A 13789-nucleotide genomic window follows, 5' to 3' on the forward strand; every position below is an offset into this window, starting at 1 on the left:
GTACTGAAATGAAAAGACATCTTGTTGATACCACTGTCTATTCATGTGAAGGCCCCTTGCATGACAGAACCTTATCACATCCTGAAGAAATGGTCTGATCACCATGTCCCTGTAGTGTTCTTGGGTGACGGTAAGAGCATTGCCTCCTCATCCTCAATGACATAGGGGCCTAATATACTGTGTGCCGAGACAGCACACCATGTCGTCACACATGTACTATGTAGCAGTTTCTGGATGATAACATCTGGCTGCTCAAAACCAAGGAAGTGAGCTGATGACCACTTCCATATGAGTGGAAATAATACTCAACTATCAGTACTTTTTCCTCCGTCGAGAGACACATTTCTAAGAACAGTTGCACAACACAACTTCCTTTTCACTAATGGGAACACATACGGCTGGAGCTATGCCCCGTCAACAAACGCACATGGGTGTTTGAGATGTGTGAGTTTCAGTACCGTATATTTTGGCACATACTGAATGTGTGAGCAAGAAATGCATTCAGAATTGGAAACAGAAAAGATATGAGTACAGTGTAAAGCTGTGAACCTGGATATAATTGGTTTAGGATCCCAACCAAGACAAAAGCTTTGATGTCAGCAGTGCTGAGCATTCAGACCCTGTTACCAGCAAGTATATAGATACATGCAATATTCCAACATAGCCTTTGTATCAAAATCTCTGATTTTGCAGTGAGCAAATTGCTGGACAGTGACAAAATACTCAGTGAAAAAATGTAGTGTGTGCACTTATTTATTGAGGAGGTAACCGTATTTTAAAATTTGGTACACGTATAGTGAAATGTCATGTAAATATATGTATTCATCCAGTTTATTATTTTTGCTGCATTTAGTGAATTTTGATTTGGTGAACAACCTGCATTTAATATAAATTTTTTTCCTACCATAGCTTGTACATTGATTTGCTTTAACTGTGGCCAATGTGATGACAGTCGTGTTTCCTTTGTGCTTGAAATTGTTCCTGTGCAGCTGCTGTGTTCTTGAATTTGAAGTTCTTACAGTGGTGACTATGAAAAATGTGGATCTTGTGGGTCATATTTCTGTGTAATTCAGAAAAAGCTCAACATTTTGGAGGGACATATCACTTCCATCTGCAGGTTCAAAAGCAAGCCAAACAAGAAGCAGATGGCAAACACTGGTGTGTTTGTGTGCTGCATTACAGCCCAGAAGACCACGCTCTTCAGTGTGTTTTGATTTCATATATCATTAATTATTTTAGAAGTTAATTGGGTATTATTGGTTATGTGACTGTGTTTATTTGGGTAGAAACAGTTTTATTAAGTGTTCATTTAACAAAATTATGTTATTTTAATTACATTTAGTGTTACAAGAATGTGAAGTTTCTTGATGTAATTTTTCCTGACTCCACATTAATGAGAACCTCAGTTTAGTTTAAGAATAACCATTCCCCAGAGATTCATTATTTAGGGATTTCTCAGTAATTACTGTAGATATGTGTGTGTGTTGCTGGTCACGGTAGCCGAGCGGCCTAAGGCATGTACTGTCTTCGCTCGCATGGAAACCGGGATTGTGGGTTTGAATCCCACTCAGGGCATGGATGTTTTAGTTTGCGTGTGTGCGTTTTTCTGTGTTTGTGTACAGGTAGAGGCCTTGCGACGAGCTGATCACCCGCCCAAGGAGTCCTACCGAATGTGTAAGATCAAGAAAAAACCGAAGTGAACGGAGAAGTTCATGGAGGTAGGCCTAGGCCCACTGGGGCTGTAGTGCCAGGGGGGGATGTGTGTGTGTGTGTGTGTGTGTGTGTGTGCGTGCGTGCATGCATGCACATGTTTCCTCCTCCTCTGGGGCTGGAAGTTGGAGGCTTATAAAGTTATGTTTCAAAAAGAGAAATCAGATTTATCATTGCAGAAATTAAGAAAGATGGATTTCATTGAGTGTCTCAGAATTTATTATTATTCTTTTAAATATATTGGAATGTTAAAGGGGAGCACTTTGAATAGCTGCTGTAAATCATCATCAATTTGGAATGCATGTACCCACAAATTATTTTAAACATCATATTAATGGGATCATTTATTAAATTGCATGGTTTCTGTGCAGGGTATGTTTGATGCATTGTGTCCACCAGAAAGGGCACCCCCTCGTAAACGTCTGTGTGTGGTGTTGGTTTCTGAGAATACACCATATCACGATGAACCGCGCCAGGCACTACGTGAATTTGCACAGGAAGCACCCTACAGTGCAGATAGAGTTCGCTTCACATACATTTTTCAGGAGAGACAAACAGAATTTGTCAGTGCGCTGGCTAATGGTAGGTTGATTTTGGCATAGTTCTACTTAGTGTAATATAAGACTCCAAGTACCTTTTAATGCAACTGAGACTATATGTGTTGATTTGGGCATAGTTTTACTTAGTATAATAAGAGTCTAAGTACTTTTATTGTAACTAAGAATATATGTGACTTTTTTTTTCAGTTCTGCATGATCCACAGTGAAGCATAAATTTATTATGGCAGTCACTATTTATAAAATGTTTTTACAAAATAGAATTTTTGACTGTTCATTCCTTTATAACATCAGCAGAGGAAATGTGATTGTAATGACAATTCAATTCCTTAGAGTGCTTTCCAGCAGCAAGTAACCTATAATAGACAAACACTGTAAATATATACAAAACCAAAATATCGAACATAACAAATAACATACAAATATTATGTTTTTTGACATCATCCATCATCTTGTCTTTATATAAAAATACCATCCTATTTATTTTTCAAAACACGTTTTGGAGACTCAATTCTGTCTTCATCTTCAGGTAAAACCTACTTACTTGGGTCCAATCAATAGAGCTAGTCCCTAGCTCCCTAGTCCCTGTCCCTAGCTCTATCGATTAGGCCCAACTGAGTAAATTTTACCTGAAGAAGGAGACAGAATCCAGTCTCTGAAACGATGTGTTTTCAAAAATAAACAGGACGTGTTTAGATAAAGACAGGACAATGGATAATGTCCCCAAAAAATATTTGTACTAATGTACCATTGTCACAAACTTTTAGGTCCCAATAACAAATAACGTGTTAACATAAACAGTGATTTGAATAGGACTGAGGGAAGAAAATTGTCAAAGGAAATACAGGGCTGATAATAACCATCTAGAAACTGAGAAATGCTGTTTGCAGCCATGATATGCCTTATAGAAGGACTAATTCCTGAAACATTACTCAGCACTGAAAGGAGAGAAGTCTCTATTTTTCTTAGTGGATACAAGGAGACCAGCATTATCCACCAAAGCTACAGTTGAGTTTGTCCTTGAAAACACTACAGTAAATGGAGCATCAGGGTGTAATTGTCTGGAATAAAGTGCTCTGAAACTTAAGAAGTTCCAAATTGAATCTTAATTATTAGGAATGTTCGACTGAATAAATCATGACAGAAATCGTGACATAAGCTTGCAAATTTTCACTTTATATTTTCCAGTTTTTTAGAATGTGTTCCCCCTCCTTGGTGTCTCCACCTTATCGTGGTGAGGGGGTTTGAGTATGCCAAGGACCCTGAGAGCTATACCAGCGGTAGCGTAGCTACTGGCAGGGCCTCCCTTGCTGGACAGATCAAAGGGTAGGCATCAGACGAAGAGAGACACCAGAAACCAAAAACTGATGCCGGAAGCAGCATCATCAGCAGCGACTTGAAGCACAGAGCAAATGATGCTCGAGATGGTTCAAGTTCGTATAGCAACAGGCGTGACCAGAGTGGTTTGAACGGCTGCTGTACTGCGATGTGGAAAGCAAATGGAAAAACTACCACATTATCACTTCCTGGATAGTCTCTTTCCAAAAACAGAAGATTGCATTAAGTGGAGAAACTGTTTTGGAAGAGACTGTGGACCTGTCGTCTGACAGATTACTGATGATGATGATGAGAATGTGTTAGAACAAGGATATTCTAGATGTAAAGTGCATACTCACTCTTTGACCAAATCAATACAATATACACTATTAAACTGTCAAGGGAAGAAGTGTTACATGCAGTGAAATTAGTAAGTTCAGGCAGGTTCAGTGTATGAAAATATATTTAGTCAACTTGACCATGAAAATGGAGTTTACTGCTGATATAACCCAAAAATCTTTTACACAGTTAAAACATCACCAGCTTGCTTTAATTCCCAGTACTGTACTGCTGCTGACACTTGCAAAAAGCATTCACTCTATCATATAACTTTCTCTGTTGAAATGCTTTGTACTAGACATACACTGGAACAGATAGATATTCCTGTAAAAATATCGTCATCTTCATCAACATGATCATCACCATCACTTGCAAAGCAGTTCTTTTAGAGCCATAGCCTTCCTTAGAAGATTCTGCCAAACTTGTCACTTATGTTGTGAGTTAGACCATCCAGTTTTCACGTCTTTGGATTTGGCAACATTATTTTTAGAGCAAGGTCATCAGTCTTGCATCAAGCCCCCGAACCTTGAGGACCGGGTTTCTGTATTTATGTCCCTCAGTGACAGGGTGGCCCAGTTATACCCCCAGGCACTGGGTTTCCTTTTCATTGTCTTCTGTGATTTGCAAGGTTATGGTGGAGGTATTCTGACCTGCCTCGCCAGGGGATGATCTTACAAATACCCATGAAAAGTCTATCAGATCATGCTGACCTTCCCTATGAGTTGCTAACCTAATTGTTGATAAGGGGAGTCCATATGGGAGAAATATCCAGACTGGGTTGACCGATTAGATTAGTTAAACATGCCATATGGGCCGATTCCTTGTATTTCTTATACCTGTTGTTGCTTTCAATTTCCAAAATCCTAGCTTCATTCCAGCCTGTCCTACAGTACAGTGTATTTTTATAAATGTTTGTGCAAACATCATCTGTGATACCTTGCATCACAGGAGAAGGAAGTCCAGTGGAACCACTTCTACATATTGTGATAATCTGGAGGCGAGACAATAATCATATAAAATATGAGTGGCTCCCACATACTTGGAATGGTGCAAAGAGTCATGAGTGGAATGAAACAAGGGATCATTTGGAGTTGACAATTCAGAGACTTTTGCATGCTTCTGGGGCTCTGTCATGTGAAGCTGTAATAAAGGTAAGATTCAGTATATTGATTAGCCTTTTGAGTGCTGTACATTACTACAGCAGTGAACACATGTGCCATGAAAACCCAAATCTAATGCTAGTAACTCAACATGGCCGCGTCATAGCTGAAGCGGTTAGTCGCTGGCTTCCCACCGTGATGTCCTGGGTTCAATCCCGGGTCTGGTCACGTGGGATTTGTGGTGGACAAAGTGGCACTGGGGTGGGTTTTCTCCAAGTACTTTGGTTTCCCTGCCAGTCTTCAATCCACCAAATCCTGCATCATCATAATCACCTGGGGCAGGTTACAATAGGCCAATCAGTGGCCACTGTGTTGAGTGGACCCAGTTGGTATCCACACCCCAACTAAGCGAATTAAAAAAACACAAAATTGCCTTTATGAGTTCTGCTTATCCTCAACTACTTATTTAAATTTTGCAGTTAGTGCAGTAAATTATCACTTTTTAAATACTTTTCTTCAAAATATATGTGTTAAAGCATTCTGGAAGTTCTCGTATTCCAGTTTCAAAGAACTTTTTTGATTGATTTCAACAGCCCCTCCCAGAAAGCATTTAACTTGAATGCCTGGCCTCCTAAGTGCTCTGATATGTTGGGTTTTTGGACTTTATCCATCGTCCTGGTTTTTAAGATAACAAATAAAAACACGACGTTTCGGAAACTCGGTCTGTTTCCGTCCTCATGTGAAGGAAAACACCTATTCAGTTGGGTCCAGTGATTGAGGCTAGCTCTTTCTAAGGGACCCAACTGAATAGGTGTTTTCCTTCACCTGAGGACGGAAACAGATCCAGTTTCCGAAACGTCGTGTTTTTATTTGTTATCTTAAAAACCAGGACGATGGATAAAGTCCAAAAACCCAACAGATCAGTGTGTTATACACCATCGTCAGAATCCTATAGTAACTACTCCTAAGTGCTCTTTCACTGTTGCAAATAGATGGAAAGCAAAGAATGATAAATCAAGTTTATAAGGAGGATGACAGAAACATCCTATCCCCATTGACTGATTGTTTTCAGAGTCATTTGAGCTGTATGTTGAAGATCATTGTTGTGGAGGAAACGAGCGCATCTTGATGGGTCCGGTGGCTACTGTTTCCGCTCTCTCTTCAGCTTCGTTCTGTTAACCCACCCATTATATCTTCCACTCACTTTACTCTCCCTTTTGAGGGCCAAATTTTCTTTACTCTGTTCTCCCTACTCATGTTGGTTAGTGCAGGGCCCTGGCCACAGTCCCTGCTCCTGCAATTTCCATACATTTTCTTGTCATGCTTTTCTTGTTCTCCCCTAAAGACACCGGCAGCAAAATGTTTGCAGTGACCTACCAAACTATATTTTATCAAGTAGTTCTGATGATGGTGTATAACACACAGAATTACTGGGGTTTTGGACCTTTTCCATCTTCCGGTATTCTAGAGAATAGAAAACACGATGTTTTGGAAACTGGATATGTTTCCGTCATCAGATGATGGGGGGGGGGGGAGACACCTAACAGCAGGTATAGGAAATATAAGAAATCAGCCCATATGGCATGCTTAACCAATCCCGTTAGCCAACCCAGTTTGGACATTTCTCCTGTCTGGTTCCCCCATATCAGTAATGAGGTTTGTAACTCACAGAGAAGATCTGTATGACGTGACAGATTCTTTATGGGTTTGTGTAAAGTTTCATGACGTGACAGATTCTTTATGGGTTTGCGTAAAGTTTCAGTCTCAAATGTTCATGTTTTATTCTACAGATGGCACTCGTGTTAGATACTACATGTCTTCACATTTTGTTTCCATTTCTTTGCATTGGTGCTCATGCACTTAGTTTTGTTGGTTATGTCTGTATCACAAATTTCTACATCCTTTTCTATCCCAGTTCCAAGCATGTATCCGCTTTATTACAGTTTTTATTGTGTATTTCCTTGTTATCTCCCACCAAATTAATGTGGACTCAAGTGATTGAATAACTGTACGAGTAAATATGACGGGTTGTCCAGTGATTAAGATTAGCTTTTTCTAAGGTGTCCAGCTGAGTAGGTGTCTTCTTTTCCCTTCATCTGAGGAAGGAAACAGATCCAATTATTTAAACGTTGTGTTTTCCGTTCTCTAGAATACTGGATGATGGAAAAAGTAAAAAGGAAAAAAAGCAATCCTTTATATTGTAATACATCCTAAAATACTCTGGAAGTATTTGTCATGGTTGCTGCCATGAGAACTTGAGATCTAATTTTGCCTGTGTTTTTACTGTAATATTTCGGAATCTTGCCAGGAGTTGTCTCCCCAATAAGTGGAAGCTGAATACAGGATTTACTGTTTCAGGAGCTCATTGATGAACATGCTCAGGGCATGATGTCTAGAATTGTCATGAAACTTCTTCAGACTGCTGATTTCTTCAAAGACAACATTACAAAGGATCAGCTGTTACCCCTGCTATCCATCCTTGCTACAATTTTATTTATTGTTGCTGGTGGCTATGTTTTATCATATATTGTGTAAGTAACAGAATTCCACCTTTGGACTGGGTAATATCAACAGTTAATTCCTTCAGTAGCATATGTAATTTGTTCCTTCACCACATATCAGTGGGGTGTCAAATCAAGGAAGATGAGATGGGTGGAACACAACACATATGAGTGATATGTATACAGTGGCCGTCTTGTAGTGCACTCAGTTTCACCTGTTATTTCACGACATGTTTCGGCAACATAGTGCCATCATCAGGTGCCCTAATTACGTTAATCTATTGCATTGCTTGCCCTCATATGTCTTCACAACACCATTTAAAAAGTATTTAAAAAGTGCGTATTTGTCAACTATAATAAATTTACACTCACTAAGGCTTGTTAAGATTATTTATATTATGTGTCTTAATTAAAACTTGCGTGTGGTTCATTCACTATGGGGTCGTTTTTCTTATTTTCTGTGTAAACCGTGTCTTGTGATGTGTGTTCCCTTCTTAGCTGCGAGTGTTGTAAACCCTCACATATGAGGGTAAGTCAGTAAGTTACAAATGGATATAGAACTTAAACAAATAAGAGTACTGATTTGAAAAATGCTTTTATTTCTCAACATAATCTCCCTGTACATTGAGGCACTTATCCAATTGTTTCACAAGCCCATGAAAACCAGCAGCTTAAAATTCTTTGGGCTGCTGTCAGAACCAGGTGTGTTCACACGGCATGGAAGATTTTAAAATTTAAAATTTAAAATTGTTAGGGTTACTCGCCCTATGTCTAAAGTGCTGCATCAGCTAGTTCTTGTTTCCACACTGTACAGGTATTATTATGTGTAGTCTTCCTGTGTGCACTTTAGACATAGGGCGAGTAACCCTAACACTTTTAAATTTTAAAATTTAGAGAAAATTTTAAAGGATTTTAAAATTAGAACTAAAGATTTTATAGTGCTACTACAGGAAAATAAAAATTAACGTGTTCAAATAATCTATAAACCAGACAGATATCAACGAAGTAGATTTTGATAATAACAAGGAAAGGAACAATGTGTGTTTAAAATGTTAAATTTTAAACTAAGTGGAGTGTAACAGTAACGTGAGATTATACACCTGATGATGGCCGTTTGAGGCTGAAACATGTAGTGTAAAAGAGAGCAAGATCAAAGACATATAATATATATTGTTTGCACTTGGGACGGAGTTTGTATCATTTATCGTGTAGAGTGCAACAGGATGCTTAAATATAATATTGATGTATTTGAAAGAAAGCTCATGAAACTTTTAGTGTTAATTTGTATTTCAGACGAATGGAGGAAGAAAGCATAAAGAAGCAGCAGTATGCTCATGGACAGAACATTACAGATGAAGAATTAATTTCTAATGATACAGGGCAAAGTGACGGATTCACATGTAATAACAACAGAACACCAAAAGCAGCAGTACCGCAGTTACGACTTTTGCATGAACTGCGTGCAGAGACATACAACGGCATGGTCCGAATGCTAAAACCAGGCTGTCGTACAATTGTTGTTCTGGTAGATGCTCAGTCAAAGAACAAATTATTACCAGAGTTCCACAGAATTGTGTGGCCTTACCGAAAGTATGTACTATTAGTTATCATTGCATTATGCAGGACATCTGTGAAATGCGTTTCATATCTCAAAATGTTATATTTTAATAAGCATGATGCATAACTGAATGAAATAAAATTTTGTGGTAGTAAGATTTCACTTGAGCATCTCTTGTAGTGCAGCAGATACTGGGACCGCATATACATTCAAGCATTTCTTGTGCTAAGGATTTCAGTAGCTAGCATAATCCTGTATTTCAATGTTCTCACACTGTGTACATATCCAGTGGTGCCATAAAGTCCACTTTTTATATATGTATACCCAAAAAAGAAGGCCAAGAGGCTTGGGAACCTGTGAAATGGGGTTGCATGCCGCCCACCAATGTGGGAATATTTTATTAAGGTCATCTTCAGTAATGTTGTTAAAGGGGCAGTACACCATTTTGTAAGAAAACTTCAGTTTTCTCTTTTTTCCACTTGTAGAAGAACAAAGTTTTTGAGCATGTCAAGATAAATGGTCCCCAGTATGGTAGCCTCAGAAAAGGGGAAAGCTAGGATTTTAAGTTCTCACTGCAGTGATTGTATCTTCTGGGATATAATGCTGTATAGTCTGTTGAAAGTCAAACTGACATTTTAGAGGAATGTGTCCCCTCCATCTTCATGGTTGAAGAATGAGCCAAGGAATAAACCGGAGTGAAGCAGGTAGCAAGCAGAACTTCATGCTGGTTTCTTGCTTTGTTTATTTTTTGCCCCTAAAGATGGAAGTGACGTGTTCCTCTGAAATGTCAGTTGACTTCCAACAGACTACATGGTGTTATGTCCCAGAAGATAAAACACTTCAAAGGGAAAGGTGACGGGTTCACAATAGAATGTCATCACAGTATCTGCTGCCTTAGTGGCCTCCGTAGTCTAGGGGTAACGTTCCCACCTCATGACTCAAGGTACGCGGGTTCAAACCCAGCGGGGGTCATGGAATTTTTAAGGGCGGACACATTCAGGGAACAAGTCCTCCGGGAGAGACTTTTAAGCCGTGGGTCCCGTGTTGTAGATTTACAGCACGTAAAAGATCCTCATGTCTCTAGGAGACCTCTGAGCAAAATTAGGTGAAATGTTTCCTGCCCAAGTAGTTTCCAATGCCTCCGGTAGATGGGGAAATTATCGGGTACCAGTGCCAGTAGAGGGCCGACCTCGCTGGCAGAAGGGGGAGATAGCGGGCACCAGTATGGGTAGAGTATGGTGACAGTAGAAATTAAAGGGGGACGTACAGTAGACTATTAGTCTCGGTGCATGGGGAAACCCACCCCCCTCTATACTGAATAACTGAATGAATCTGCTGCCTTAAAAGAATTGTACATGTTAAACCATAATAAGCAATTTTAAGTTTTGTTTCATTCATTTATTGTGATTATGAAGCTGTAAGGCTTCGAACGTCAACAGATCGTGTATTATGGACACACTGTTCTCCAGTTTTAAATGGCAAGAAGTCTTGTTGCAATTTTACCTTGTATGAAGGATATATATTTAACTTTTTTCTTAGGCTGAGTTTGCTTATGCATTATTTATCATTTTTACATACTTACCACATGGACAATTTAGATATGAAACTGAGCTAATTCTGACAATAAATGTATGTGTGTTGTGTGTGCAGGAACAAAACACTTATGTTTGGCCATATGACTTTGGAACGTGGATTGGATTGGTACAAATGCCTTTTGACATTAAGTTTACCGGAACCAAGAGATTTGAATATCAATCCTCGTAACTGCATTGGTACTGTCCTGTCACTCAACGGGCATCGCAGATACTTCTGCATGTATCATGCTAAACATCCAGAATGCATTAAGGGCAAAGCATCCAAGGTATGTTCTGTTTTATGCTAGGGACTACGGAAAGAAGGGATAATATCAAACTTTATTAAAAAAACATGATTTTTTAGTTATCTATTTTTTGTGTAAGTACAGTTTTGGTTAGGCTTATGGAGAGATGAGACTATGGGATAATTGCAAACTGTGTGTAGGAGATGAAGTCAAAATCTTTAATTAGCAACATTTAGCATTTACTTGGCGGTACTAATGAAAAGTTACAGGTGAATATCACTAATTCAGCTTGTTCCATGATATTTGATGCTTCACCACAGACCTAACAAACATGATTAATTTTTTATTCAAGTGGAATGAGTTTGTGGTAGTGGAATCATGTTCAGAATGTATTATACACTTGAAAAATAAGTTTGAATTTGTTTATGATGAGTGGAAGATGAGGTTAAAAATATGTGACTTTTTAAGAGACTGATCTGTATTATAATGAAACAGGTTTGCTTAACGGTCGAGATGTTCCTTAGAGGGTCATCAGCTTTGTAGTACTCATTTGTTTGCATAACTGTAGTTAAATTGAAGTTCCTGATGTAGTATGAATGAATTAAGTATGATAGTATGATATGAATTAAGGAATTTGTTCATTTTAAATCAGTTCTGCATTTTCAACGTAATGTTGTACTCACAACTAATAATTAACTGCAGAAAATTGTTGTCTTGTCTATAGCCTGTAGGTAAGAAGTTTGTTTTTATAATCTGAAAAATAAACAGACATTGAAAAGTGCACACATTCTGTGAGAGCATTGTCATCTAAAACATATTTGGATCAAAAATCATGTACCCTTCTGTTATGAATGTCACTACCATCCTTGTGGGATGCAAGAAACATATGCTGTATTTGGTGAGGAAAAGGGTCACAACACAAAAGTACAGATGGATATGTAATTTAATGAATCATATACAATTTGGGTCTAACAGATTCAACTGGTTGAGTCTAAAGTCGAGCTGTTGTTGTATTTGTCATTGTGATAATAAGCCTTCAAATTTAATTATAATTAGCAGTGAATTAACATATTATTTTCTTCGTAGCTTGCTAAGAAGATATTGTACTCCTTATGATTGACTGATAAAAAATATAAATTCCGTTCTGAATAAAATTATACCAAAATCCACATTTAATGTTTCTTGGTTGAAGATTTTCCTTTATTTAATTTCCATTATCAGTGATCTGAAGTCAGTAATCTCTATGATAAATTACCTCCATGTATGACTTCCCTCAGTTTCATGTTGAAGTCCAGTGTTTTCTACAGAAACCTTAAATGGGGTTTTCATTTCATATATGTTGAACTTTTCTGTTTTATAAGCGCTTTTTTTTTAAGCGGATGCTGAAAATGACGAAACGTTTTAGTAATGCAGCCGTTGGAACAAATGGTGCTTTCATGGGTTTTGACACAAGTGAATCTGATGATACTGAAACATCGGATCTGGAGCAAGGAAGTCGCCTGTTGGATGATGTAAGTAAAGAGATGACAGGCAATTACCAGAATATTTTTAAATCAGTTGCCAGTTTGAATACCGTCTTAACATCCTTCATCCAGAAATAGGCAGTTGAAAATCTTAGAGTCCTGCGTGGCTGGTGGCCATATTAACTTGGTTTATGATATTGGTACTGGAAAGTGGAATGCATGGTCATCCAGGTAGTGCATTTACCATTGCAGTAATGCATCACATGTTAGTAAAGGTTAAGAGAATCCATTTAAAATTTATTTCACTTTGTATCATGTACAAAATCATAAAAGTGATGGAAAAATTCACTGGAGAAATTAGTCACTCTGGGAAGATATAATCTTACTACGACAGTCCTAATCACTGTTCTGTATGGCATTTTCCTTGAGTACCGATGAAAACATGAGAAACCTCAGTGAGGATAGCCAGTGTTAACGGTCAATATTTTTAAGGGGTGCCCATTAAATCTCGTAGTAATATATGTCAGTGATACTTATGATTTGCAGTAGACTGTACATCTCATCACATGAGGTTTTCTGTTTCATTTCTTCATGCAACCTTACAATTGGACAAGGATTGCTTTGTAATTAGTAACTAATTTAGCACAACATGTATTTAGTACTTCAAAGATTAATATTACTCTAAAAGCAACCACATCCCAGGTTAAAAATGGGTACTTCAGCTATTTATATATTTATCACTTGTTTTTGAGGTTCTGATGGTGGTATCAAGATTGTATTCTGGTATGTGATACCATATATGTATATATATTTGGTAGACACACATCAGTGTTTTGGAGGTACCTGCTGCCTCCATCTTTAGGCTACTAGATGGTTGCAGCAGGTTTGACATAGTTTTTGTCCCAGAAGTCCATAATCTTATTTTTCCCCTGGTTCTTGCACTGATGCTTTCTGATTTGAACAAGGGGTGATTCCCATCTGAAAGGTTCCAAGTCATTGCCTATAGTATTTACTTTAAAATCTATGCTCATCAAAGTATAGCTGTTATCTATAGTGAATGTACAGTTATGTACTGATGATTTTGTACTATCTTTAGAATTATTATTTTTTTCTAGATAATTTACTATAAATGTTCAAATTCTTCACTAAGGTCACAGTAGTATTAACTCTATAGAGACAAATCCTGTTTTCCATTAGTGAATGTACTGATGCTTTTAGTCTACCATTTGTATATCATTTTTGCAGGCTACTGTCTCTGACAAGTACAGTAATGTGGTTTTCCAAGGAAACCTGCTTGATGGTCTTCCCAACTGGTTGGACCGCTTATTTGAAGGCACAACACACCGATATTACATCAACTATTGGCCAGACTTTGTCCCAAAGTAATGTAATAGCATTGTAAGTGGATTGACAGTAGTAATTCAT

The 13789-nt window shown here is 38.1% G+C and overlaps 1 protein-coding gene across 2 annotated transcripts in view; it reads left to right on the top strand.

Moving 5' to 3' along the window:
* Window positions 1-13789, top strand: part of LOC111875302 (dnaJ homolog subfamily C member 16) — a 36573-nt gene extending 22784 nt beyond the window's left edge. Inside the window, exons 7-13 of one of the 2 annotated variants that reach the window (XM_033755764.1) lie at window positions 2082-2292; window positions 4872-5074; window positions 7382-7554; window positions 8818-9114; window positions 10733-10943; window positions 12263-12412; window positions 13610-13789. In XM_033755764.1, the coding sequence (XP_033611655.1) occupies window positions 2082-2292; window positions 4872-5074; window positions 7382-7554; window positions 8818-9114; window positions 10733-10943; window positions 12263-12412; window positions 13610-13750 (1386 nt within the window). In that variant the 3' untranslated portion in view covers window positions 13751-13789. The remainder of the gene's footprint in view (window positions 1-2081; window positions 2293-4871; window positions 5075-7381; window positions 7555-8817; window positions 9115-10732; window positions 10944-12262; window positions 12413-13609) is intronic. The other variant, XM_023871433.2, reaches the window with a different exon arrangement.

This window comes from Cryptotermes secundus, unplaced genomic scaffold (genome assembly GCF_002891405.2).
Source record: "Cryptotermes secundus unplaced genomic scaffold, Csec_1.0 scaffold1406, whole genome shotgun sequence".
In the NCBI taxonomy this organism is placed as follows: Eukaryota; Metazoa; Arthropoda; class Insecta; order Blattodea; family Kalotermitidae; genus Cryptotermes; species Cryptotermes secundus.